Below are 26889 nucleotides of genomic sequence, written 5' to 3' on the forward strand. Positions count from 1 at the left end.
GGTTGCAGGCGCAACCGCAATGTTTTAAAAATCGGATCGTTAATTGAATCGGTGAAGTGAAAGGGTCGAGATTCAACCTCGGTTCAATGAATTTTTTAAAAAATTATTTATATAAATATATATATGTACAAAATAAGACATGTGATGGATTAATTTAATACTCTATATGATGAAAGGTTTACTATTTTTTAATAACTTGAATTTTTTAAAAATAAAAATTTTAAATTATAAGTTAAAACAAATAAATTTCATCTCGATTTCAATTATGTCTAAATCCAATCCAAAAATATCACAATATTTTGAAATTATACAAAATTCACGTCTATGAGAATTTAGATATTGTGAAGTTAAATTTTAATTTACGTTTTAGAGATTGCAATTTAAAAAAGAAAGTTTGGAGTTCGAAGGAAGTCAAGAAAATGAAAAATAGAAATGTAAACTTGATAAGAAACAAAAAATGAGATAAAAGTGAATGATTGTAGCATTAAATAATTTGGGTTAAAAAAATAATTCTTTTTTAACTTTTTTCAATTTAATGGACAAAAACCAAATTAAAAGATTGAAGAAAACATCAATAAATTAAAAATAAAGAAGTTTAATTAAAAAGAGAGTGACAAAAAAAAGAGGATAGAGAGAGAGAGAGAGAGAATTGAAAATTAAAAAGAAAGAGTCATGAGAGGATGAGATTTTGTAAGAAAAACGGAAAAAAGAAATATAAATGTTTGCTTTATATAAATAAGTTATCAAAAAAAACTAATAAGATGTGATGGTGCAACGGTTAATACATTGGTATTCTATTACAAAGGTCTTGAGTTCGAATCTTGATAGCTGTATTTTACAAAAAAAAAAAAAAAAAAAAAAAAAAGAAGAAGAAGGTTGAAAACCGGTTCAATAGCGGTTTAATCGCGGTTTTTACGGTTCGACCGGTTCTTGACCGGTTTTCTGATAAAGTCAACTATGGCATTGAACCGGACCAGTGCCATGGCCGGTTCGCGGTTCAACCGGTCGAACCGGCCGGTCCGGTCCGGTTTTCAAAACATTGCGCAACCGTCCGTGCCCCATGTCCTAGAAGGATAGCTCAGCACAAGCATCTCTATCCATATTTTTGGGGCCCAGTTGAGAGAAGGTGACCGGCAAAGCCTATTATCATGAAGGAGCTAAGAGCAAATACTAATATAAATTGGGTTGGGTGGTTAAATAAATTAGTGAATGTGAGAATCCTTACTTTAAAATATAATTTCCCTAAATTACATGCTTTGTCATAAGATTTTAAACTACTCATTATATGCCATAGTATTATATTTTACATGTGTTACAACAATTCCCTTGTATTGACCCTCACTTTAAAACACAATTTTTTCTTATCTACATGTCTTATTCTAAAACTTAGACCACTTATAATATGCCCTTGCATTATATTTCCTATGTGTTACAACATTTTCATCCATTCCATTTCATTTCCTTTTACTGGAAGTAAAACATTTTCTTGAGTTGGTTTTAAATAATTCACTACTTGTATTTTACCAAGTGCTCTTTTATTAGTGGTAGGGACTTTACATGAAGGATTAGAGGTGTTAAATAAGTATTGGTACATTTGGAAAGGTTAAAATATCATTAGTCAAAGATTAAGGGGGGATTGGACAAGAATGGAGTCAAGTGGCAAAACCTTAGTCATGGATTTTGTTTGACCAAAGGTTAGAAGATAATTTAAACCATCTTGAAGCTTTCTTACCCTTAGGTTGGCCGAACTTCATAGCTCCAAAAAGAAAGAGAGAGAGCTCCATATTCTTGCTTTTAACCCTAGATGATCAAGAGTAAAAACCAAAAGAGAAAAATCTTGAGTTAGTGAGAAACTTTTCTCCAACCCTAAGTGCTTGATTCAAGCTTGAAACTTTCATTTTGGTGGATTGATTTGGTGGTTTAAGCTTCCTACAAGAAAGGTAAATATTCTTTAAATGATACTTTTATGGTATTTTATTATATACTTTAAGTTTTAATGGCAAACTACAAGTTATTTGGTTGAGATTTGGGGTTAATCTCTTGAATTAAACAAGTAATAGTTGAGTTAGTTAGTATACCTACCAAGTGTTTGATGAAATATTTGAACCTTATTCATGGTTGTTTATGAAGTATTTACATCTTTTAAACCTCTTTTGATTTAGATTTAACACTTGATATGTTGTTTAAGTGAAAATCATTTAAGGATAAAGGTTGGATGAATAGAGGAAATGGTGGACTGTTTTCATCTCCTTGGCTGACCGGCTTGAGAAGGAAGGGTTTCTTCTTGATTTTTGTGATTTATTTGCACCTTAATCATGCCTAAGAAACTGGGCTAAAGATTGGTTAAGTTCATGTGTGAATTGGAATGAAATTTGAGCAAGTAAAGTAGTGGCTTGGTCTATATAGTGGACTGGTTTGGTTTTCTTGATGGCTAGGCTGCTATGGTCATTCTTATTCATGTTGATGTATTATATTTTGAACTCCAATGGTCCTTGGTGAACATTTGAGGACTGATTTGGATGAATTTGGACCAAAACAAATGAAGATAGCACCAAGAACTAATGTAGTTTGGCTTGAGGTTAGGGCTGATCCAGGGTTGGAAAAACAGCCGACTTGTCCGATCTACTGGTACTGCTAGGAGACGAACTAGAGTGTGTAATTGGTACCGTTGGAAAGCCCTTCGAGTCTAGTTTCCAATGCCGCCGATAGCACCATATTCTAATCTTCCTATAGTGAGATATAGTCGTTTTACTGAGACTGCGCGGGCACGACTGTTTTACCCGCGAAGAACATTTTAAGTTTGAATGAAACTTTTCTTTTATCCAACTTTCATGCACTTATTGAACTTGTTTTCCCATGAATTTTTACTGCATTTTGGACCAAATTTGCATGATGAATTGTGTGGCTCTAACCACTCACTTGATCTCTTAATGAACCTACAATTGAGTGAGAAATGAATCTAATTTGTTAACGATTTCACTCGTTGCCCTAGGGTTGGGAAACGAAGGTGGTCGTAACCGAGACACTTGACGTTTGACTACTACATCACTTGACAGGTGAGTGTTCCACTACCTGCTACCTGTTATGTGAAATATCGGAAAACTTGAAATACTTGATTTGCGACTGTTTGAGCCAAACACTGTTTTGATAAAAATGGAGGCAAGCGTGTACTTTATCGCACTCGACCTTCCTTGTTTCCACTGAGGCTCCATATACTGTTATTATGAGATGTGATATCTCTATGTATGACTGTGTTTGAGTTGTTTGGGTGATACCCTATCAACTACTGCTACTGTTTGGGTACCCAACTTCATATGTGAGTCGGTTCTATCGAGCCAGCATGGGATTGGTCGAGAAGGCCGATAAACCTTGGGGACTGTTTACTGAACACTGGAAATCGGTATACTCGAGTATTACCAAACTACTGTTTATGGTGTGCAGACTCGGTAGGGAGTTGACTGGTGGACGGAGAACGATAAAAGTAGTGTTCTACGGACGTTATATTCTATGAAGACAAATGTTGACGGAGAGTCAACGGATGCGGTTATGATCAAGCTCAAGTGGTTTCTGGCTTTTGAAAGCCACTTGTATTCTTGAATTGAACTGTGATTAAATTCTTATCATACTGTACAGTCTCTACTTGTTTATATTATGATCTCTACTTGATCATATTGTGCCCTTATTTGGCTATGTGCTTACTTGTTTACTTGGAACTTCACTGGGTTTTAACTCATCTCATTCCCTTTGTTTTCCTTAATAGATCGGGAATGGGTTTGATCAAGAGCTTTCTTAGCTTTATTTTGCTTTAAACTTGTATTTGGAGATTTGTAACTTTTGTTTGAGAAGACTTGTAAGTTTGAATTCAGAAATTCGACTTATGCTATGTAAATTAAGTGTGGAGTGATAAGTTGACATTTAGCTATATATACTAAGCTTTGGATAGTTGGCGTAGTGATTATGTTTCAATTAGGGTTACACTCCCTTGCTTGGGAGGTAATTCATCAATTTCATTTGAGTTGATAGTTCTTTGATCGATCGAGCCCTAGCTAGAGTTGAGCAGGCAATTCGCTGACACTCTAGGGTTCGCCCTAAGAAGAGGTGGGACTGTCACAGTGAAACTATAGATGCTATACTGGAATAACAATAATAGCAAAAGACCCCATAAATACCAAAAGATTGTAGGGTTTTAGTCAACTTTCCAAAGCAGAGTATGCGGCACCGTCTCAATGAATGAGGTTGCAAAACGGAATGTTGCTTCTAGATTGATTTGAACAAAGGGAAATGAGTTCTGAAAGAGCAAGTTTGTCATTTGTGAATTTGTTATCATCAGAAGCGGAGGAAACAGAAGGTGGGATAAAAAATTTTCACCATGCAAGCTCTACAGGACCCAATCGCGATGAAGAGAAAAACACAACAATGGCTTCAGAAGATGTCTTGCCAAAATATCAAGCATGTGTAGCAAAGGTATAAAGTATACTTGTAATGTGATATGAGTGGAAGTATTTAAGACATTAATTAACGATGGCAATGAATGTAACTTGAATCTCACAAGCAAGTTGGAGGAGCAGTACGTCAACAAAAACAATTAGGGAAGTGATTGATAATCTGAACAGTGAACATAGGATAGCAATGACCAAATTGGGATTTGGTTCTTTGCTAAACTTGCAAGCTTTGCATGAAGATGGGCAGTGGCTGGTTAATAATTTTAATTGCGAACGCCGTACTCTCGATATCCATGGGTGTTGCATCAAAGTTATGACAGAGGATGTAGAGCATGTGTTGGGATTGTCAGCAAATGGTGTCAACATTGCAACCTTAGAGAAAGATTGGTATACAAATGATCTGTTGGAACAAGAACTTCACATAATAGTTAAAGATGGAGAAGTTGTCTTGGCTGACCTGAAAAAAAGTCTCTTTTTTATGCAAACTTGAGGGGTGGAGTTCAAAGTGAAGTTCGTACTTCTTGTAATAGGCAAAATTTTGGCTCCTATAAGTGATTTTCTGGTGAAAAGGACCTTCATTTCTTTTTTGCATGAGGTAGAGCTAATAGAGCATATGAATTGGGCTAAGTTCGTTCTTGATGAATTGGTAATTGGAATAAGAAATGCCCAAATGATGAAAGATGAGCAAGTGGATGGTTGTGTTGTCTTTTTTATGGTAAGGAGTCACTTAAATTGCAATTGTAAAATTAGCTTTGGTTTATGTCCAACTTGTTACATAAATGCAGCTATTCTACATGGAGCACTTCTCCATTCATGGCGATGCATATATCCCCTTGCATATCCGTGCAAAACCTTGGGTACAATTTTGGGGCATTGATAGACTGCAAAGAAGGATCAGTAGACTAAAACACCTTGGTGTCATGGATGGAATAGAGGTAATTTTTTTTTTTTGCACAAAATTTTGGTGGTTGGATTTTTTCCTTTATTTCATTTTGTTACTAGAAATAGGCATATAAATAAACGATAATTATAGACATTCATTACAGGTTGAGGTAATTGTGGATGATTCTGTTTGGTACACTGCTCAGCATGGGAAAGAAAGTCAAAACTGTAACCTTGGAAAAAGGATGAACGAAGTTGAAGATTCCACCAGGGAGTTGAAAGAGGAATACAAAGAAATTCAGGATTCAATGTGTAGCATGGCACAGTCGTTGAAGACAATGCAAGATGCAATAGTCGGTGAGATGAAAAGATTTATAGAAAGAGCTGGGGACAAAGAAGCGATTGCAATTAGTTTAGGGGAAAGGAATGGAAATGCTGTTAACAGCAAAAATGGCATGTGCAAGAACTATTTAAGGAAGTACAAGCCAAAATGCAACCCTGTTTGTTTTAAAGAGCCTATTGCATGGAATATATTCCCTCAAACAGAAAACCAAGAAAATGATCTAACATCCAAATTTGTTGAATATGAGAGGGATACTTCCATAGATGTGACTTCTCCAGTGAAGGTGGACAATGTGGAGGTAGTAGCTGAAAAGGAAGCCTCACTTAGGGTGTCTTCAATGGATGACAAACTGCCTAGAAAAACTTGCATCAATAAGGCTCTTGGACTTGCAAATCCAGACTCAGAGATGTCTTCCACAGGGTCTGTGAAGGCCAGGCTATTAAGTATGACTAGTCAGGGGGTTGTACCAAAGCATAAAATTCAAATCTCCCCAGCGAGCAAGAGACTTTTCAAGAAGAAGAATGCTTCTCCAAAGCCTAAAAAGGTAGCTTTTGCAGTGTGTCTTTGACTCGAACAAAGGTTACCTGCATAATTACCGGTGATAGTTTAAGGTGATTAGAATTATACTAAAGTTTCAATTTCAACAGGCTCGATGCTGTAAGAAAAGGAAGCAACCATGCAATGGCGATAATCCAGATTGTCGAATCGAAATAGTACATAAATACTTATAAAAATGATTTGCATGTTACTGTTTGATATTTATGTCTAAACAAGTGGCTAACCATACTTATTATAGGGAGATAACAGTACTAGAGATGGGGAATTACCACCGGAAACACGTGCGAGACTAATTGATCTGCTTTTTGATAACAAATTGCCAAGATAGTAAGTTTGACTTTTTTTTGTAGTTGATAATTGAAAGATTAATTGTATAGATTAATATGTATTATTTATGCAGCACCACTTTAGTATCAATGTTAGGACAGAAGGCTACCCGATCGCAATTGAGGTCTCTTAGGCCTGGCCGTTGGATCCACGCAGAGGTGAAGCCACTTTGATTTTGTCAATATTGGTATTTTGGTATTTAAAAATGGATATGTTAATTAGAAAGGTCTTAGCATGCGGGGGATTTTATTTTTTATTCTTTTTGCCATAGGTATTGAGTTGTTACAGTGCATTATTAACACTCAGAGGTAGAAGGAATTTGAAAGGCTCCCGAAGAGTTTGGTACCTGCCAGCTTACTTAGAGGTGAAAATATTAAGGCTACTAATTATAAAATTCATCATTGTACCCCTTTTATTTTAATTATAAGAAGTTCTGCTAGATAATTATTTTTTTAATTAAACACACATAGTATAATACTACAGCAATTGATTCTTCATGATACTATTCGTCCCGAAGGCATATACGGGAACTATCTAACTGAATCAAGTTTCGGGGCCCCTATCAATGAGTGTGAGAAGGTAAAGCACATGAGATAACTAGATTGAATTATGATGTCTCAAATTGATTGCTAATTGGACTCTTTTTGGTTAACTTGTGTTAGATTTGTTTACCCATGAACTGGAACTAGGAACACTGGTACTTATGTATCATAGACATAATTAGCCGTCAGGTTTTCATTTGCGACTCTGTGCCCGATAGCGATGCTGTTAACAAAGAAAGGGAGAATAATGGCAAGATTGTTGTGAGTGACAACTAGGTGCTTAATCTTGTTACATTTCCTGTAACTAGAACTAACTTGATTGATGTCTACCAATTAATGATATTTGAGCAGTGTGCAGCAATTGAAGAGGCACTGTCATGTGGAGTTGGCCGTGGACATAAAGGAGATATGAACAACTACATATTTACTAGGCCTAAAAATTGTCCCAAACAGGGCAATGGGTAAGAGTTATTGTTACTTTACCATAAGACGAATTTATGTAATGCGACTTGATCTAGAATGCTATTTTTTTCCTTATTCAGCAATGATTGCGGGGTTTACATTGCAAAATTCATGGAACTCTGTGGTGATGTTAAGTCTAGCTTCAAGTTACATGTAAGCTAACTAAGGAATGAGCAATTTGATTTATTTGTTCTCTTTATCTATATTTTACTATTGCATTCAACTAAGAATGAAAGGTGATGCATGTTAAAAGGTGACAAGTTTGGATCATCTGAGGATTGCATTCGACCTTTTCCTGGACTTAGGCAATGAAGTTCGACACCTCTGCATGTATGATTTCTGCCGGATTGGAGAACTTGTTCGGATGATTACGTTGTAAACTCATGTGGAGCTCAAAAAGCTGCAAGATTTTAGAAAATTAATTGTACATGTTTTTTGCCGTGATATTAGATGGGCATGATGAGTAACTATATCTTTGTTGGTGGCTTGTTATTGGTCTTTTGTAATTTGATTGGTCAGGCCGTTATTGGTCTTTTGTAATTTGGATGACTACGTTATCGGTCTTTTGTAATTTGGTGGCTTACACATTCTATCAAATTAATGACACACAAATTAATGACAGTAAGTTGATATTTATTTACATTAAATTGTTTTTTTTTTAAACTAAGCAACTAATAATATCTAAAATATCACAATCAAAATTCTGTTATGATCAAAGTTACTGCAGGCAGCACCATTAAAAACGAGAGTGACGGTTACTGCAAAAATTGACTTGTATTTTGCTCTTATCACAGTACAAAGCTTTACAGCCTTCTTCTCCTTCTACCACCAATCATCGAGTGCTATCAGTAACATGAATAAAGGTGTCATTGAATGAAGCAAAAATGTTGGCAACCCCAAAAACTTGCTCTCCGTCCCTCACAGCAGGGCCGAGGGTCACGTTCTCTTCCTTTGGCTCTCTTGTCCAGAAAAGACGACATGATGTTAACTGCAACACACTTTGATGCGAACGAGCAAGAGGCCCATGGTGTTCAAGTAGACCCCGTGAAAGTCCCTCAAGACACAGTGACACGAGCACGAGGTAAGAGATTCAAGGAGTCGCTTCAAGCCTTAGTTCATGCCGTCCAAGCTCAAGAGAAACCGCCCATTGAAGGAATCAACATGGAAGACAGCGTGTTCCCCTACGGTCTAGGCTTTTGCTTCCGCACTCACATCACACTTCCTTATCTAGAAGACGTTCTCTTCCTTTGGCTCCCTCAAGAGTAATGACTTCAACCCCACTTCCTTTAATCGCAACACATTTCAAATTTGAAGTTACAAATGCATTGATATCTGGGTTGCACTTTGAATTTGAAGTCACAATTGTATGCAATGTTCGAGCTTTGCGCCAATCGGTGCTGAAAGTGATATATCAACTTTTGTGTACAATCCTATTTACCAAAGCCTGACTTGCAATAATGCCATTTGGGAGCAAGAGGCATGTTATACACCAAAATTGTGGGATTCAAATGAGTTTTTTTTTTATACAGCTGTTATCATTTAGCCATTAAAAAATATTTCATTATACACCAAACAAACAACTAAATAAATATTTCTAATTCAAATAGGCTATAGGTGCAGTGCATATTATAGATCACAAATAAATGAAAGTTTAGAGTCCGGATCTATTAAGGTAGTTGCAAGGAGTCCATCCAATTCATCTTTATCACGCAACATCGCTTCACATATAATGGCCGGAAAAAAGTACTACGTTATTTTCTCCGACAGGAGAACTGGTGTGATGCAAACTTGGGTTGAATGTCAAGCTGCGACGAACAGGTACAGCGGAGCAGTTTTTCAATCCTATAGATCATTCCTGGAGGCAGATGCGGCATGGAGGGCTTATACCGGCCATACCTCAACAATTACCCCAAATGTCCGTCAGCCCATTGATCTTCCTGTTGTGCCACCATTTGCAAACACACCACAACATAGCTATCCTAATGCCCCACTAGGTCCCTCCATAAATTGGCCTTCATCTTCAGCCATCACTCACTGCTCAACAACTGCATCGGCAAGATCTCTGACTAGCAGTGTGAAGGGAAGAACCTCGAAGCCCGCTTCTATCTGTCTCAACTGCCTCATCAGTCTCATAGTCCTCATAAGTCTTATCTATCTCATTTATCTCTTCCGCAAACAAGAGGAACCATCACCAATGTCTCTATCATCCAGATTCGATGCCCCTAAATGTGATTCGAAATAGCTCCATGGTCAAATGGGCTTGAAGATCAAATGTGGCTAAACATTCAGTTGTAAAAGAGTAAAACTAAGGCTAGCAGTATGGTTAGCTTAACATACCACATGTTTTTCTGGTAAAGAAATCTGGAAATCCCAACGCACTAGATGACTCCTCTGCTTGATGGAATGCTCCTCTCACCTTGTTCATGATTTTAATTATTATGTGATTTGTCTGCAAAATGTTAATCAAAAGCTGCGTATTATCTATGTATATATATATGTGTTCTGATGATTGGGAGGAAACCAAACTAAAGGCACCAACAGCGTAAAATGAAAATTTTAGCGAAATGGCGCCATATAATTGGTAGTCAAATTTTCAATTGAATGGACAGATTTTCAAATTTTCATTCACCACGCACCAACTAATTTTTGAATTTTCTTTCAAAATTTTAAATTCTCATAGCCGGCCTACTATTGTATGCAAGTAATGTCAATAGATGTATGCTACAAACATATAATTAAATAGTGTTAAGGGGCCCTAATTAAAATTGAGTTGCATGATTTACCATGTTGCAACGTCCTAATCGAAATTGATAAATTACTAAATTAGTATAGATAAACTATCATAATGCACAATCGATATAGTTGATAGTTAGATTATGGTAAATAAAATTAGTCAGTGACATTCAAGTCCAAAAAAGTTGAAATTGAGAATTGCAAAGATTTTTTTTTAAAAAAAAAACATATAATCTAGCTAAAAATTGATCTGAACATGTCGGACATATGTTCAATCATTAAAATTATTAAATTTAACAGAATTACAAAAAAAATATATTATGCTATCTAAATTGTAGATGTGCAAGGGAATATATAGTTGAGTTATTGTCAATCAAGAATCTTAAGGGGCCCTAATTAAAATTGACTTGCATGATTTACCATGTTGCAACGTCCTAATCAGAATAGATAAATTACTAAATTAGTATAGATAAACTATCATAATGCACAATCGATATAGTTGACAGTTAGATTATGGTAAATAAAAATAGTCAGTGACATTCAAGAGGTTACAAGTTGAAATTGAAAATTGCAAATTTTTTTTTGAAAAAAAATATATAATTTTTTGACATATAATCTTGCTAAAAATCGATCTGAACGTGTCAGACATATATTAGATCTGAAAACTTATTAAATTTAACAGAATTACAAAGAAAAATAGATTATGCACTGTAAATTGAAGATGTGCGAGGGAATATATAGTTGCGAGGGAATATATAGTTGAGTTATTGTCAATCAAGAATCTTAAGGGGCCCTAATTAAAATTGTCTTGCATGATTTACCATGTTGCAACGTTGTAATTGGAATAGATAAATGACTAAATTAGTATATATAAACCATCATAAAGCACAATCGATATAGTTGACACTTATATTGTCAATCAAGAATCTTAAATTGCCCTAATTAAATTTGAAATCGGGAAATTGCTATGTTGCAATGTCTAACTTAGGGGTAAGCAAATTCAGTACATATCGAATTCATAACGGAATTCAGATTATGAATTTGGTAATTTGAAATCAGCTATTTGGTAATTTGGTACAAAATTGGTACGTACCACATTCGGTAAAATGAAATAGGGTACCACATTACCACATTCGAATACCAAATTAGTTTATAAAATTCGGTTCATATATAGATAAATGCTATTTAGTATTAGTATATACTACTAATATAGTATTATATTATATAGGTAAATGCTATTAATAAAAGTTAGTATACGATATTATCATGTACTTATAATAATAATAATATATAATAATGTACACCATCCAATTTTAGCCTATGGTTGTATAGTCTACGGTTTATTATTACTAATCATTGTATAGTCTAAGGTTTATTCTAGTTTAAATTAATCACTTTTTATGTGTTCCTTAAATCATAGACTAAGGATTCTAGGTATAAGTGATCAAATAAATGCCAATTAAATTAAACCACAAAATGATTAGAACATATGTAATGTGTTAAATTATGAATAAATTTGGGGATTCACATCAGTAATAATTTTTAAAAAATCAATTTTTTTTAACCGAATTCATTACCATTTCTGAATTCGAAATCGGTAGCCTAATTAAAATTCGGTTATAGCCAATTCGAAATTGAAATGGTTTAGATTTCTATAAGTCAAATAACCGAATTCAACTAACCAGATTGCCGAATTTGTACCGTTTCCTCACCCCTAGAATCAATTGGAATTTCAATTGATTAAATTGATCAATTTGTATAGAGGAAACCGTAAATAGACGATGGGTTGAATTGAACTTATGGGGTTGACAGTCAGAAGATCTTCAAATCTTAAAAGAACTGAATTGCTAACTTGTCTAATAAATGATAATAATTTCCACTGATTTCAATTGATTGGAGACCTTGGGCAAGTATCATGGAATTGGAAAGCAATTTAATGAAATTACAGGACAAGTAAAAAAGAGGTTACTTGCTTGCCAAATAAATGATATGCCTTTCCCTTGTTTCAAAACCCGAAGTCTATTCAAAATAAATACACAATGTTTATGAAGGGGAGTAAAAACCCAACAACCACTATATGTGTAGCTTGAAACGTATGATTTCTATGGAATATATAAATAGTGTTCCATGTATGAGCAATTGGCAACCACGACAATGAGCTTGTGAGTGGGAGAAGAGCAGGTTGATCCAGAAAGGAAGGTGGATTCCAAGAAGGTAACTCTATTCTGAATCTTAATTTCTTTTTTTGACATTTTGTTCCTTGTGGCTTGTTCATGTTTCCCTGTGTACTATTTGAACAGATACTTCAAGAAATAAAATTGGGGCTATTGGATAGATAAATATTTTACCTTCAAAAAAAAGAATAGACAAATATTTTACGTTCAAAAAAAAACAGAATAGACAATATTATACCTCAAAAAAAAAAAGAATAGACAAATATTTCACTACGAAGAATCCAAAATGAGCCAACCATGAATCATGGCGGGCCTGAAACTGTATTAGGAGATTGGTAGTGGACTATGTTTTTGGGCCGACTAAACTACTTCTTATAAGCCAAGGAAAATACACTAGTTTCCCTTTAAATACACTTCAAATTTTTTGTTTACACGTTAGCAGAATGTTTTGTATTCTTTTGCATGCAAACTTAGCAAACACATTGATGGGGTTTCTGGTTGGATGCATTTTGAAAACAATGGCTTTCAAAACATGTATAATAGTCTGTAATGAGCACCCCTTAACATAAGATAGGACCTGTGGTGTTGAGTATAGTGCAAACATACGATGCAATCTGCTAATGATCCGAACGGAAAATGACCAGTGCAAGATTCGTGGAAAGATTTGACCATATGGGACGCCACTGATGAATTTGAAATATCAGAAGCTGAAGAGGGAACACAAGGAATGTTTGTTAGAGGACAGCTCCATGAAGGAGTGCAAGACTTCAACTATGAGGACTTAGATGAACGAGATGTGATGACAATGAAGTTCAATACAGAAAACGAAGCTGAAGCCTTCTACGTGATGCTTGGTCGAGCAACAGGATTCAGTGTCCGCAAGAGTTATAAACTAAAGGACCCCGAAACCGGTTGGGTCAGATATAGGCAATGGGTGTGTAGTAGGCAAGGGCTCCGGGATAAGAAACACATACAAAGAAAGGATCGGCAAAGAGAGCCAAAGGCGGTCACAAGAGTTGATTGTAAGGCATATTTCAAAGTAAGGCTTTCAGTTGAGGAGGACAAGCACGTGGTCAGTAATATTGTAATGCGTCACAACCACAAACTAGCAAGCCCAACAAGTACGAAGTTCCTAAAATCCCACCGCCACATCTCAGAAGCCGACTATGCTCAAGCGCATGTTCTTCGTCGTGTTGGAATGAAGACAAGTCAGATTATGAAGTTGTTCGTGCTTCAATGCGGTGGGTATAACAATGTTCCTTTCACTATCAAGGACCTATATAATAAGATGAATTCAGAAAGGATGGAAGAGATCGCGGATGGCGACGCAGAAGGGGCCTTTGCATACCTATTTGGTAAGAAAGATGTAGACCTGAACTTGTATTTCAATTTCACAGTTGATAGTGAAAGGAGACTATCAAGGTTGTTCTGGAGCGATTCCAGGTCACGTGAGGACTACAGATGCTTTGGCGATGTTATTGTATTTGACAGCACCTATAATACAAACAAATATTTGCACCCTCTTGTGGTCATGTGCGGCATCAACAATCACTTCTCCACATCCATATTTGCATGCTCGACTGTACGCGAGGAAGACGAAGGGGCATATGAATGGGTCCTTAACACTTTCTTGGAGGCGATGGATGGGAAAAAACCCATATCGGTCATGACTGATGGCGCTCCACAAATGAGAAAAGCTATAAAAAAATGTCTCCCCAACACGAAGCACAGATTGTGCTGCTGGCATTTGAACCAAAACCTTAACTCACATGTAGGTAACAAGGATTTCAGAGTGGGATTTAAAGATTGTATGTACAACAACTGTTCTATAGACAAATTTGAAGCAAAGTGGGCCAAACTGGTATGTTCGTTCAATATGGAGAACAATCACTGGGTTAAGCAAATGTATAGAAAGAGGAAGCGCTGGGCACTAGCATACTTGAGGGGCTATTTTTTCGGTGGCATGCGAAGTACACAGAGGTGCGAGAGGATGCACGCTATGTTGAAGATATACCTTCATAGGGAGTTAAGGCTATTTGAGACTCTTAGAGCTTTCGATTTGGCAAATGCATGGCTTCGCCATGAAGAGGCAAGAATGAATGTTGAGACAAAGCACACTAGTCTACTACCAGCAACCGAGACCCACTACTTGGAGCAGCATGCAGTAGAAGTTTTCACTCGAAGGATCTTTCTCAAGGTTAGAGCTGAGATGAGGAGCCAAGGGTTATACTTCAGATATAATGCCATGGACGATGGAGTCCAATGCATTCATTTTATTTCCCATTCCTATTCAAATAGGGAGTTGAGGGTTTTATACAATAGAACTTCTGGCATAATGAGTTGTTCATGCCTGCAAATGGAGACCGTAAGACTTCCTTGTAGTCACATGTTTAGGATAATGGTGATAGAAGGAATGAAGAAAATTCCACCTAATTGCATTATGCAAAGCTGGACTAGAGATGCAAGACTTGGGAGAAGTGGCAGTCTACAAGAAAGATCAGAGGTCACTAATGTTAATGAAATGGCAAGGTATGCTCGTTTGTCTAGTGGTTGCAATACTATGTGCTACTATGGGGCAAAGACTACTACTGGATACACTCAATTATTGAATGTAATAGATATACAAACTGCCGAAATGAAAACCCTATCCTTAGAAGAATCCACTGCTACGGGCAGCTCATCACAAGCGCATAGAAAGGGAGATGCATCTGGTAAAGTGGGTATCGGTGATCCTCATGCAAACAGGCTGAGGGGTGATCAGAGAACTTAAGGAAAAGAAAGACACGTCCGCAACAAATGTGGAAATTGCGGGTTAGTTTTAACAGTTGTTATAAGTTTTCGACTTTTCATATTTTGTAGTTTCTATGGCATGTTCATATTTTTGAGTTGCTTCTATGGCGTGTTTTTTTGGTGGTTTCATGTATATTCTAACTTTTTGTGGCAGTGGAAGGGAAGGCCATAATAAGAGAACTTGTCCCCTCCATATAGAAAATCCCAACGACGACTTGTCTCACGCTCTAGGCCTGTCTCGAGACATCTTTGAGGATAATACAAGCGCTGCTTGGGTGAGAGGGGGAATGAACATGCATTTTAACTCGGACAATGACTGGGATCAACTGGACCATCAGGTGGGTTGTGCAATTTGTCTTTCTAGAAAATGTTTTTTTTTTTGTTTTTTTGGATACTATATTGTAAGGTGGCTATAAAATGTTATTTTTAATGTTTTTAATCATCACGGTGGATTTGTTTATGCTCTTTAATGTTAGTTGCATGATGTTGGAGTAAAGCAGGGGTTGGAGCCAATTCACGGATTCCAACAATCGGTGGACAATACGAATTATACGTGGCTGAACGATGGTAATCTTTCTAATTACCAACTAGTAGATGACGAGGAGGAGGAAGACATTGACTTAAATAGGGATATCATGTATCCAGCTTGGTGAAGGGATGTAATAGTATTTGATGTTTGTCTTTTAAACAATATGTTGGGTTTCATCTTTTTACTTTATCATCAATTGCATTTTTTGCTTGCTTGTTTTAATGGATTTGCTATCATTAGATAATCCTATCACAACAAAATCTTTTAATTCACCACTTACTTTTAAGTGTAAATTTTGATTTTTACTATGGTTTGATTATCCTTATCATTAGATCATTTTAATATTTAAAAATTCTCAAATTTTGACACTAATTTACTGGTCAAATTTGTGATTTATAGTTTGTCATGTCCAGTACAACTAGTTGCAGAGTTAGAATTTAAATTCATAACCATCTAGTTATTTCAATAGTTCAAACGTTCAATCTTTGAAACTTTTGTATTATGTGATTTATGTTTATGATTATTTTATCTACAATCTCAATTCTAGTTTCTTGGTGTATTATGTTAATTATATTTATGATTACTCATCTACAAATTTGATATCGATTTGAAAGTCACCATGTCACGTATAAGATTACTTATCTAATTTCTAAATTAAAATTAAAATCTACCAGGTCAATTATGTTACGATTCTGGTTTTTTGTAACACTATGTTAATTATGTTTCTAATTATTCATCTACAATTTTGATTCCAATTAAAAAATCACTATCTATGAGGACTTAGTTAGAGGGATCGTTGTTAGTATAAACTTTTTAATATCATTTTCTAAGCTTTCAATTTTATCCTTAGGGAAAAACTTTTAACTTTTGCTCTAATTGCTTAATCACATTTTGCCAATATAACTACCCTAAGTATTGTAATTACCAAATTACTATAACCTTATGAACCAAAATTCTTCAATAAATTATTGTGAAAAATAAAATTTTATAAAATTATTCCTTTTAATTATTTATGTATATAATTACTCATCTACGCAAACCAACAATTAAATTTAATCCTTAAGATTGGAGTACACATAAATACATTTATGGGCTTTTAACTTACCAAAATTGCCCTTCAAAATTTGTCCTTCATCAATTTGGCCTGGGACCTGCTCCCCAGCTGATGCCAATTTTTGGGTGTAAACAAGTGCCCATAAATTGTTGAGGGGCTTACATTTTATTTTTCGTTGAAATAGAAAGGGACCACATAATCAACCGCTTCTACCCGGTATCCAGTAGCTCATTTAATGGCTACATCTTTCCCGACCCCACAATGATGTCTTGGCCAAATTTCGTTTGCTCTTCCCACCATGCACAGATGAGTCAGCTTTCCACTATAGACGGAACCCTAGGTTGGTGATCGTGATTTTCAAATTCTGAGTAACAAAACAAAAAAATAAATAAAAGTAAATTTTAAATTAGTCTTACATAATTAGCTTTTGGAGTCAAATAATTAATGCTTTTTAACCTTTTCATCCTTTTCCACATTCTTTCAATCCGTGCAGATTTAAACTCTAAGAATCCTCTCCTGATAATACTTAAACATTACACACCATAACTTGATCGGCCAGATAAGAGAGTACATGAGTAAGGATTGAGAATGCAGGCTAAAGCATATATGGCATGAAGGAAATCAATGCATCGACTGGTTGGTTAAGAGCAACATAAGCAATGAACCAAGATTGCACGTGGTTAGGTAATCTCCAATTGAACTTGGAGAATTACTTGAAGCAGTTGGAGCTGACATATTAGGGGTTGCTACTCCACGTTTGATATCTGTTTAGAGGATAAACCTCACCTCTTTTGTAGAAAAAAAAAATTACATATGACTATAAAATTAGGGCAAATTACATTTTATCCCTTTGTGGTTTTTGCAAAAACCACATAACCCCCCTATGATTGTAAAAGCTATACATAAACCCTCTGTGATTTGGGTTGAAGTGTCAAATAGACGAAAAACACCCATCGTGACGATTCGTGTCTTACATGCACTTGTACTACTGGTAGCAGTAAGAAACGTTCCCATATTACCCTTGACCACTTTAACGGATCCAATAAAGCCTAGATCTGTGCTCCTTATCTCTTTCAATGATGGTAATGGATATGGCTCTGTAGACGGTAATGGTGGTGGTTATGGGGCTGGAAGCGGAGGCAGCAATGACGACAGTGGATTTGGTTCTGTAGGTGGTAATGGTGGTAGGTCGGATCAGGTGGAGGTGGTGGTCCAAGCGGTAAATATGGTTTAGATGGCGGCAGTAATGGTGATGGATGGAATGGTGGTAGCTATGGTCCTGGTGCAAGCAGTAGGGGTATGCATCGAATTCGAAATCGGTAAATCAGAAGTTTGAAATCGAAATTTTTCGAAATTTGGACATCGATTTTCTCACCGATTTCGAATTCGAAATGGCTAATTCTGATTTCGAATTCGATTCCGAATACCGAATTCAAAAATTCATGTTTTGCCAAGATATATTGGGGAACCAGCTCAGCAAAACCCTAACCATCAAAACCCCGCTGTATATATCCAGCCATTTTGCCATCCCAGCTGCAACCACGGTGAACGGCGTGTTCAAAGTTCCAGTGGAAGCATCCCGAATTGCGGCGAAAAAAGCCAGGGCGGCGGAGTGGACTAAAGGCTCCGGCAGGCCATGAAAGCCCTTCAATTGCAGGGCGAAATTGAGAACCTTGGAGGCCTTTAGTGCGAGAGCCAACATCGTAGTCACCGTCCTAGTTGAACCAGTGAGCAAAGATAGAGCGGGGTTCTGGTAACCAGAGGTTTTGGCAGATGAGTTATTGAGAAGGGTCGACGAGGAAGCGGTAATTATTGCCGGCCTTTTAGGTTTTGCCAGAGAGAAGGAAAGCCGTAGAGGATAGTTGCAGCGGCGAGGTTGTTTGGAGAAATAATGGTAGGTTTTTGGAGGATTAAGGTCTGAGAGGCTATCAGGGAAGAAGCCATCTGGTTTTGGCTGGAAACGAAATCTCCGGATTCTGAGGACTGTGGAGTTGATTCTAGATTTGCCCAAGCCGTCTTCCTTCAATTGGGCTTGAAGTAACTTATGCAAGCCTTATCTATTGTTTTTTTATTCCAATAGTAGTACTTTATTGTTAAAAAATATTATATTATATATATAAATATTATAAAATGAAATCAAAATTATATTTTCGATTTCGATTTCCGATTTCGAATTCCAATTTGAAATCGTTAATTTCGATTTCAAAAATTATATTTTCGAATTCGACCTAATTTCAACCAATTCGAAATTGGAATTATCGAATTCCATTCTGAATTACCGAATTCGAAATTCCAAATTCAATTTCGAAATCGGTTGGTAAATCGAAATTTTTCGACTTTGCACACCCCTAGCAAGCAGCAGGCAAGGGAGTTGGGGCAGCAGCTATGACTATGGCAGGGGCTGGTGCAGGGGCCCTGGCTTAAGATATGGTAGCAGTAGTACTGGTCATGGCAGCGGAGGTAACAATGGAGAAGGGCAGTATGGAATCACTGGTGGGGGCCTAAACAGGGACAATCAGCAGCTCCCATACAGCATGAAACCATGACTAGAGCTCTTGTTTCAGAAATCGTTTTTTTTGGTAGTTGACCAACGGAAAAGCATGGGAGAAAGAAAGATGCAGAAACCGGAATCCTATCTCTTGAAGAGAGGTGCAGAAAGCTCTCCATTTGACTCAAGTAGGCCTTCCACCACTTTGACTGTTGCGGACGCAGTTCCTCTCGTTGTGAAGAAAGAAGTAATGAAAGGAAAGGGAAGCCCAGGCCGTGTTCGTTGTTGCCTTTTTTGTATTTATATTAGGGTAATTTAGACATTTCGCCCACAAATCTTCATGGTAAGTAGTTTCCGTCTATTTGACACTTCAACCCAAACCACAGAGAATTTATGTATAGCTTTTAAAATCATGAAGAGGTTACGTGGTTTTTGTGAAAACCAGAGGAGGGTAAAATGTAATTTACCCATAAAATTATACTACAAGATATTTAATGATGAATTACAAGTTGTAAATTGGTGCTTAGTACTATGTATCACTCCCCTATCGGTGTTGGACTAGGGGTCTACGGGTGCTAGGTGTAACCATAGGATCTACAGGTGCTAGGCGTAATAGTAGGGTTTCTTGTTCGTGGCTGAGATGGTCACAGATGAATTTATAGTCAATTTTGACTATCCTATTTAATTTTGATCATACAACGACCTTTACCATTATAAACAACCATTAATACCAATTTACAAATTACTCCCTCCGTCGCAAATTGATTATCATATTTCAAGCATTCAACCTTTTTAAAAATAGTTGTTTGATTGTAATATTTGTATTTTTTTTTCCATCTTACCCTCACAAATTCAAATTTTGAATTTGAATAGTAACATGCACATGATAAAAGAAATATATTATATTGAAAAGAGAAACTAATAGGTATTTTAACATGACAAATATTTGAAACATTTTGAAATGAAAAGTATAATACTTTTAATGGAACGAAGAGAGTATATTTAAGCTTAAAAAACACTTTGATTGCTAAGCACATCGTGGTTAACATGGCTTTATGTTGACTTCAAATTAGGATTGCAAACGAATCGAATCGAGTCAAATTTTAAACTAATCGACTGGAGTGTCGACTTTATTTAATTGACATCGTGCTCGTATTTGATAAGCTCTCAATGTAAAGTTCGAATTCAAACTTGAATTCGAGTCAAATTCAAATTCGACTCGAATCGAGTTTAAATTTGAGTTTAAAAAGAATAATTATTTTATTTTTTAAAAAATAAACAAAATAATTTTTCTTAATAAATAATAAAATATTAAAAATATATGTATGTAATTTCACTATCAAAATTTTAAAAAAATATATAAAATTAAATTAATTTATGAGCTAACGAGTTAAATATTTTTTAGATTGAGTTTAACTTAATCAACTCGCACTCGATGTCAAGTTTTGATTCGAGCTCTTGCAGTTGCCCGTGAACACAGTCAAAACTGAACTTTGCCAAAAAAATTGAAATTTAATTTTAGAGTCTCCAATTTAGCAACATTAATAGCTACTTGATTTAACGTGCTAATCATATAGCATTGCAATACCATGCAATGAATCTGGCCTCTGCGATTGTACGAACTGTTAATGGTGGAAATCGACCTAGCTGACTTCGAACTGATCTGGGCCATTGAAAGTGCTAACGGTCCTCTCTGCACCGCATCTGCACTGACAGCCTCACACTATTAGCATTTTTCAGAACAAGATCTTCTCCATTCTGTCTTGCATCTTACAAGAATGATGCGACCGGCAGATAGTAATTATTATGAATAAGATCAAAATTAATCAATTCTAATTACTCGAAAAGGCCCTTCTCCAACAAGAATTATTAAATGTGGCTCAGGAGCAAAATCCTGGTTTGTCCTTTCCTTTCACCTATATTGTACCTTGTACTAGAACTTTTTTGAACAAGAAAACTATACTCCTATAATATGTTCCCTGCAGACGTAGTCCTGCTTTCAAGAGACACTCCCCTACCCTAGACTAGAAAAGGCCTACTAGTATCATACTCTTACAATCCCCAAATTGTTGGTAATGCTAAGTTCAATCAGGAATCAACAGAAGAATAACATCGATATGGGCATTTTGGAAAAGGTATCAAAAGCATTGGAGCTCAATGAAGAAAAGAAGAACAGCGTCCAAGCTTTGATGTATTTGGCGATCAGTGAATGGAAGGATTTTGATAGCCATTTAGTACTGATGCAGAACAAATTCAGTGAAGGCTTTAGTGAAATTGAGTCAAGAGAGAAGAAGCTGAAAATGGTCCAAGAATCTGTCAGCCAGAGTACTACAAAAGTCGCTGCAAGGAGATTATGGGTAGAGGAGAAGATGAAGGAGTTGGATGAAAAGGAAATCTTGATGAAAGGGCTTTTGCAGAGAATGGAAGAGGAGCAAATGCAGCTTGGGAATCTTAGGGATTTTGTTGATGAAAAGCTAAAGCACGTTGCTTTAGAAGAGAAGCATTTTGAGGGTCTATCACAAAAGCTGGAGTTGATTCAAGCTGAGATGGAGAGAAGGGAAAATGTGCTTGATTTGGAAGTGAAGAGGCAGGAGATAAGGGAAAATGAGCTTGATTCAAGAGAAAGAAAGTTGGAGGTAAGGGAGAATGAGACTGATTTGAGGGAAAAACATGTTGATAGAAGGCAATATGAACTTGATGTGAAAGAGAAAATGTTGGTGACAAAGGATAATGAGCTTGATTCAAGAGAGGAAAAGTTGGAGGTAAGGGAGATTGAGACCGGTTTGAGAGAGGAAGCTGTTGATTCAAGGCAAAATGAACTTTATGTGAAAGAGGAAAAGTTGAAGACAAAGCATAATGAGTTTGATTCAAGAGAGAAAAAGTTAGTGATAAGGGAGAATGACACTGATTTGAGAGAGAAAAATGTTGACAGAAGGCAAAATGAAATTGAAATGAAAGAGAAAAATTTGAAGGCAAAGTATGATGAGCTTGATTCAAGAGAGAAAATGTTGGAGATAAGGGAGAATGAGACTGAATTGAGAGAGAAAAATGTCTATAGAAGGCAAAATGAACTTGATGTGAAAGAGGAAAAGTTGAATATAAGGTATAATAAGCTTGATTCAAGAGAGAAAATTTTGGAGATAAGGGAGAATGAGACTGATTTGAGAGAAAAAAATGTTTATAGAAGGCAATATGAACTTGATGTGAAAGAGGAAAAGTTGAATACAAAGGATAATGAGCTTAATGCTACAGTGGAATATTTGGACAAAAAGCAATCAGAGCTTGATAGAAAAGGTAGAATTTTTCAGAGAAAGGAGAATGAACTAGATATGAAGGAAAAAAATTTGGAGAGGAGGGAAAATGATATTGAATCTAAAAAGAAAGAGTTAGAGGGAAAGGAAAATGAGTTCAGTGCAAAAGAGAAAAAGTTTAGGCAAAGTATTTTGGATTTAAAGCTGAAATTTGTTGCAATCCTGGAATCTCCTGAACAATTTCACAAAGAACCTAATGCAGACGATCCAACTCAGACTGCAGAACAAACACAGAAGAGCAGGAAGAGAATTAGGAATTCGGCATTGGCTTCAGACAGAACTCTTGATGGTGACGATGAAAATGGCAACAATCTGTCTAAAAGGAGCTGTATAAATGATAAAGAGGCAGAACGAGTTACAATTCATGATCCTGGTGAATCAGGTATGCATTCCGTTCATAGCATAGGTAAGGAATCTAGAGATATTTTGCAATTTCAGAGTTTAGTATTTATTTATTTTCAGGTGCAAGTAGTATAGACAAAAATCAAGTTAAAGCACTGGCTTCCAGCATTCAACAAGTAGTACTTTTTGATGTTTCTCAATCAAATTCTGATTCAAGGGATAATTTACATAGAAATGGCTTTAATAATCCAGGGGCATTGGCTGATGATATTGGGAATGAGAACTTAGAAAGTCGCTTTAAAGTAGGGGACACATGGGCCTGTTTTGATGCAAAAGATCACATGCCAAGATCATATGTGCAAATCACAGAGGTCACTAACATGGGTGGAAACATCAAGCTTGGTGTTGCATTGCTGAAGCCTTTTCCTGGGCTTCCAGGCGAGGAAGAGTGGATAAAGGCTGGCTTACCAGTTGGCTGTGGTGTGTTTAATCGTGCAAGTACCAGTGTAGAATCTCCTAATCTATTCTCTCATCAAGTTCTCTGTATTGAAAAAGAAGGTTATGGTTTCTGTATACTTCCTAATGAAGGAGAGACTTGGGCAATTTACAAGGACTGGGATATTATCACCTGGGGCTCTCATCCAGAAAATCACAGACAGTGCAAGTTTGACATTGTTGAGATTCTTTCGTACCTCACAGACAAATCATCCTTTGGCATTAGAGTTGCTTACTTGGACAAAATGGAAGGACAAGCCAAATCATATCGGAGGAGAAGTGAGAATGAGAATCATTCATTTCTGATAATGACTAATGACATCTACAGGTTCTCTCATAAAGTTATCTCTGCTCAGATGAACTCGGATTTTGACTGATGGCGTGTGGGATTGTATGTTTGAGATTGAACCTGAATTCCTGCCTCCAGGCCTTTGATGAGTTTTGTGACATATACTCAGGTGGAAATCTAGCTGTTACTCAGGTTCCTGTAGTCTTATTTTTGCAATTTGCGGTTGCTCCAAATTGGCCTCATTTTTGTATATTTCTTATGACTGGGATATGTAGTTTAGTGAGGAAACCTACAATTCCTTAATAGAATCTGAAGTTAGAGCGACCAAATGTGGTTCTATTTAGTTACCTGAGCAGTTACCAAATCTGAAACATACAGTTTGCACACCTTACACAACATTGTTGCATACAGTTTTTGCATTTTTTTTTTTGGGATCTGTCTTGTTGGTAGGATTTTAATCTCTGACCACCTATGCTGACATTTGATGTTAACTGAAATATGCAGGAAGTGTTGTATGTCGCTGGGCTTCAGCACTAATTCTTTAGCATGCAACAATATAGTAGTAGTATTATTGCAGGAAAGCCAGAAAATTATCTGCTAAAGTGGTAAAATCTAAGGCTGATTAAAATCTCCCCTTTAGTAGAAGGTGTTTTTTTATCTGTTTCCTTCATAAATAAGCAATGAAAGTAGGATTTTAAACCCTGTTCCCCATGGAATCACTCTCTAGCATGATCTGCAATTAGTGGAGATGGTGTCCCTGATGAATTTTTTAACTGCAGCCTACATCCTTGACTCCAAGATTGTTATGAGTTCTTTCATGTACTAATATTTCGCATGTTTGTCTAACATTATTCGGTCTGCAGACTTTCTGCTACACAGCCAACATTAATTTAGCGTCAACTTTGTGATTAATCCTCATTACAGAAATCTTTTAGCTAGATCAAGTAAACCATTTTACTAATCAAAGTTGCCTGCAGAACATTTTAGCAGTGTAAAAGTTGCATGGAAATGATTTCTGAAGCAATTGAAGATATCTAGGTGCCTGAATAAGCACCAGCAGTAATAATTGTGGCATTTGACACCATCTTGCATATGAACATAACAAGAAACTCTTATGCAATTTGGTAATCAGAGAGGCCTTTAACTTGTGATAATGACAAGTTCTTTGTTCTGGTACCACAATCGAGCTCCCAAGGCTGACTGATGGAGGTTTTCTTTGACTCGGAGGGAAAGAAAACCGGACTTCAACCGGTTTTGTCGGTTCCCGATCAAACCCGGGTTTTGATGGGATTTGACCGAGCTTTTAGCCGACGGTTTCTTAAGGAGATTCGGACCCAATACTTGGCCGGTTCTTGGTTCGATCGGTTCAACCGACTGGTCCGATCCTAGTTTAAAAACATAGGCAGTAACTAATAGCTTGGGTAATACATCCTTGATTTTTGTGGAACCATTGCTTATTTAGCCATATAAGTTCTTTATTTATCAAAATCAAACTTGCTCTTTTCAACATATGGCTTCCCAATTAGAGAATGCATCCACATTTCATTATCTTTTTGTCGAATCACTGTGCCAGCCAGCATATTTAGAGTAACCTGGGATCTGTTGTTTTAGTTCAAGAAACTGTTTAGAGTTGTCTAATTGGGTAAATTAAATTTTGGGTTAACTTCTGTAGTTGTGTACTGGTTTTTGTGGCGATGGATGAGCATTACTAAACATAACCGCTTTTTGTAAAGAGAAATCTGCAATTCAGCAATTTGCAGCATGCTCCTTTTCCTTCAACCATCAAAGTTCAAATTTTTTATTTTTATTTTTCCTTGGGAGTTACAAAATCTATGATCTGAAGCTGAAAGTTTGCAAGTTCTAAGTTGCAATTAGAACTTGTATATGTTTTTGCTGTCTTCTCCTCACCCAGTGCCCTGCATCTGTGGTTCTATAGCATGTAATTGATAGAAATTACAGCCTATTCTGGTAGAGTATACTGTACGTATGCCAAAAATTATTTAAGGAAAGTTCAAATTTGGTCGAAAATTATACTGCATATATGTTTCAATAAAGTCAAAATTTTCCACGTTAATCTTTACGGGTAATACACTTCAGAACCATGAATGTCGTTGTTTCTTGCTTTTCTACATTTTTATTCTTTCCTTTCCAATTAAACTTCTTGTTTAATTTTCAGTAATTGTCTCCCTTTTCTTAACAATGAGAGTTGAGATCTGTGAATTTGAACAATGAAAGTTACCACTGGAAATTTTTACATCTTATGCAATTGCACACAATGCAAATCCAACAGAATTGGAATTTGAATGCATGCTTTTGCTTTTGTAGCTACATAGACATAATTGGTCGTTCATGTGGCAATACCCCTCCCTAGGCTCTATTGGGATGGTAGCCATACAAAGAGTCCCCAATGTCCTGTCGCACTATCTCTGATGGACCTGTGGTAATTTTGATGTAAATTATGTGCACTACAAATGGTCCATGTAAAAGACCATATATTAGCTTCAAAATTGCTATCGGATTAACGGCCTATAGAATTGCCACATGCAATTGCAAGGGTTAATTGGGGTTTGGTTTTGGGCTATTGCTACAGATTACGGTTAATGTGGGGGGAGGGGGAGCAGGGATGGATTGAGTAACTTGTAGGAAGGGAGGGTAAGTGAGAGGTTTCGAGTTCAAACTCTCTCATTTACACAAAAAAAATATTAAAAAAAAGAACCATGTTAGGCCACGATGTGGCCTATGCCCGATCATTAAATTTGGGAAGACAGAGAAAAAAAAGTTTATATTCAACCAAATTAATAGACCCGGGTTGGTCCAAAAAAATCTAGATTCAGTCAATTGAGAGATCAGCACGTCTGGGTTGCAGGCTAATCTTATCTGCACAACCTAATCTTACCATGTTGATGAACATATAATTATATCTCTATAATTACATTAATGGTACGATTTTGATGATGGGTTTTTCTAGCCGGTGCTCATTGGCTATTTGTTAACACACATAAATTCCACATAGCCTACTATGTATATGTACACATTAATAGTTATTACCCTCCCTTACATTTATACATTTTTCTTAATTAATTTTATCTTTCAAAAATCTAAAGTATATTTTAATGAATGCCTAACGA

The 26889-nt window shown here is 36.3% G+C and overlaps 2 protein-coding genes and 1 pseudogene across 6 annotated transcripts; 2 read left to right on the plus strand and 1 right to left on the minus strand.

The window, feature by feature from the left end:
* Positions 1-1321: 1321 nt before the first annotated feature.
* LOC140035400 (uncharacterized) lies at positions 1322-8177 on the plus strand. 4 transcript variants are annotated; one of them, XM_072076202.1, is made up of 12 exons: positions 1554-1940; positions 2993-3056; positions 3442-4464; positions 5228-5377; positions 5489-6211; positions 6315-6380; positions 6464-6552; positions 6626-6710; positions 6824-6916; positions 7446-7555; positions 7637-7709; positions 7810-8177. In XM_072076202.1, the coding sequence occupies exons 3-12, from the start codon at positions 4282-4284 to the stop codon at positions 7933-7935; spliced, it is 1698 nt and encodes a 565-aa protein (XP_071932303.1). In that variant the 5' UTR covers positions 1554-1940; positions 2993-3056; positions 3442-4281; the 3' UTR covers positions 7936-8177. The 4 variants fall into 4 exon arrangements, with proteins under 4 accessions (XP_071932304.1, XP_071932303.1, XP_071932301.1 ...); XM_072076203.1 differs by having other exon boundaries at positions 1322-1940; positions 2993-4464; positions 7793-8177; XM_072076200.1 differs by having other exon boundaries at positions 2993-4464.
* Positions 8178-18268: 10091 nt separating this feature from the next.
* On the minus strand, positions 18269-18780 carry LOC140035766 (ylmG homolog protein 1-2, chloroplastic-like; annotated as a pseudogene).
* Positions 18781-21304: 2524 nt separating this feature from the next.
* Positions 21305-24106, plus strand: LOC140036029 (uncharacterized). 2 transcript variants are annotated; one of them, XM_072077303.1, is made up of 2 exons: positions 21305-23017; positions 23098-24106. In XM_072077303.1, the coding sequence occupies exons 1-2, from the start codon at positions 21400-21402 to the stop codon at positions 23847-23849; spliced, it is 2370 nt and encodes a 789-aa protein (XP_071933404.1). In that variant the 5' UTR covers positions 21305-21399; the 3' UTR covers positions 23850-24106. The 2 variants fall into 2 exon arrangements, with proteins under 2 accessions (XP_071933404.1, XP_071933405.1); XM_072077304.1 differs by having other exon boundaries at positions 23230-24106.
* Positions 24107-26889: the final 2783 nt, after the last annotated feature.

This window comes from Coffea arabica, chromosome 2c, assembly GCF_036785885.1.
Source record: "Coffea arabica cultivar ET-39 chromosome 2c, Coffea Arabica ET-39 HiFi, whole genome shotgun sequence".
In the NCBI taxonomy this organism is placed as follows: Eukaryota; Viridiplantae; Streptophyta; class Magnoliopsida; order Gentianales; family Rubiaceae; genus Coffea; species Coffea arabica.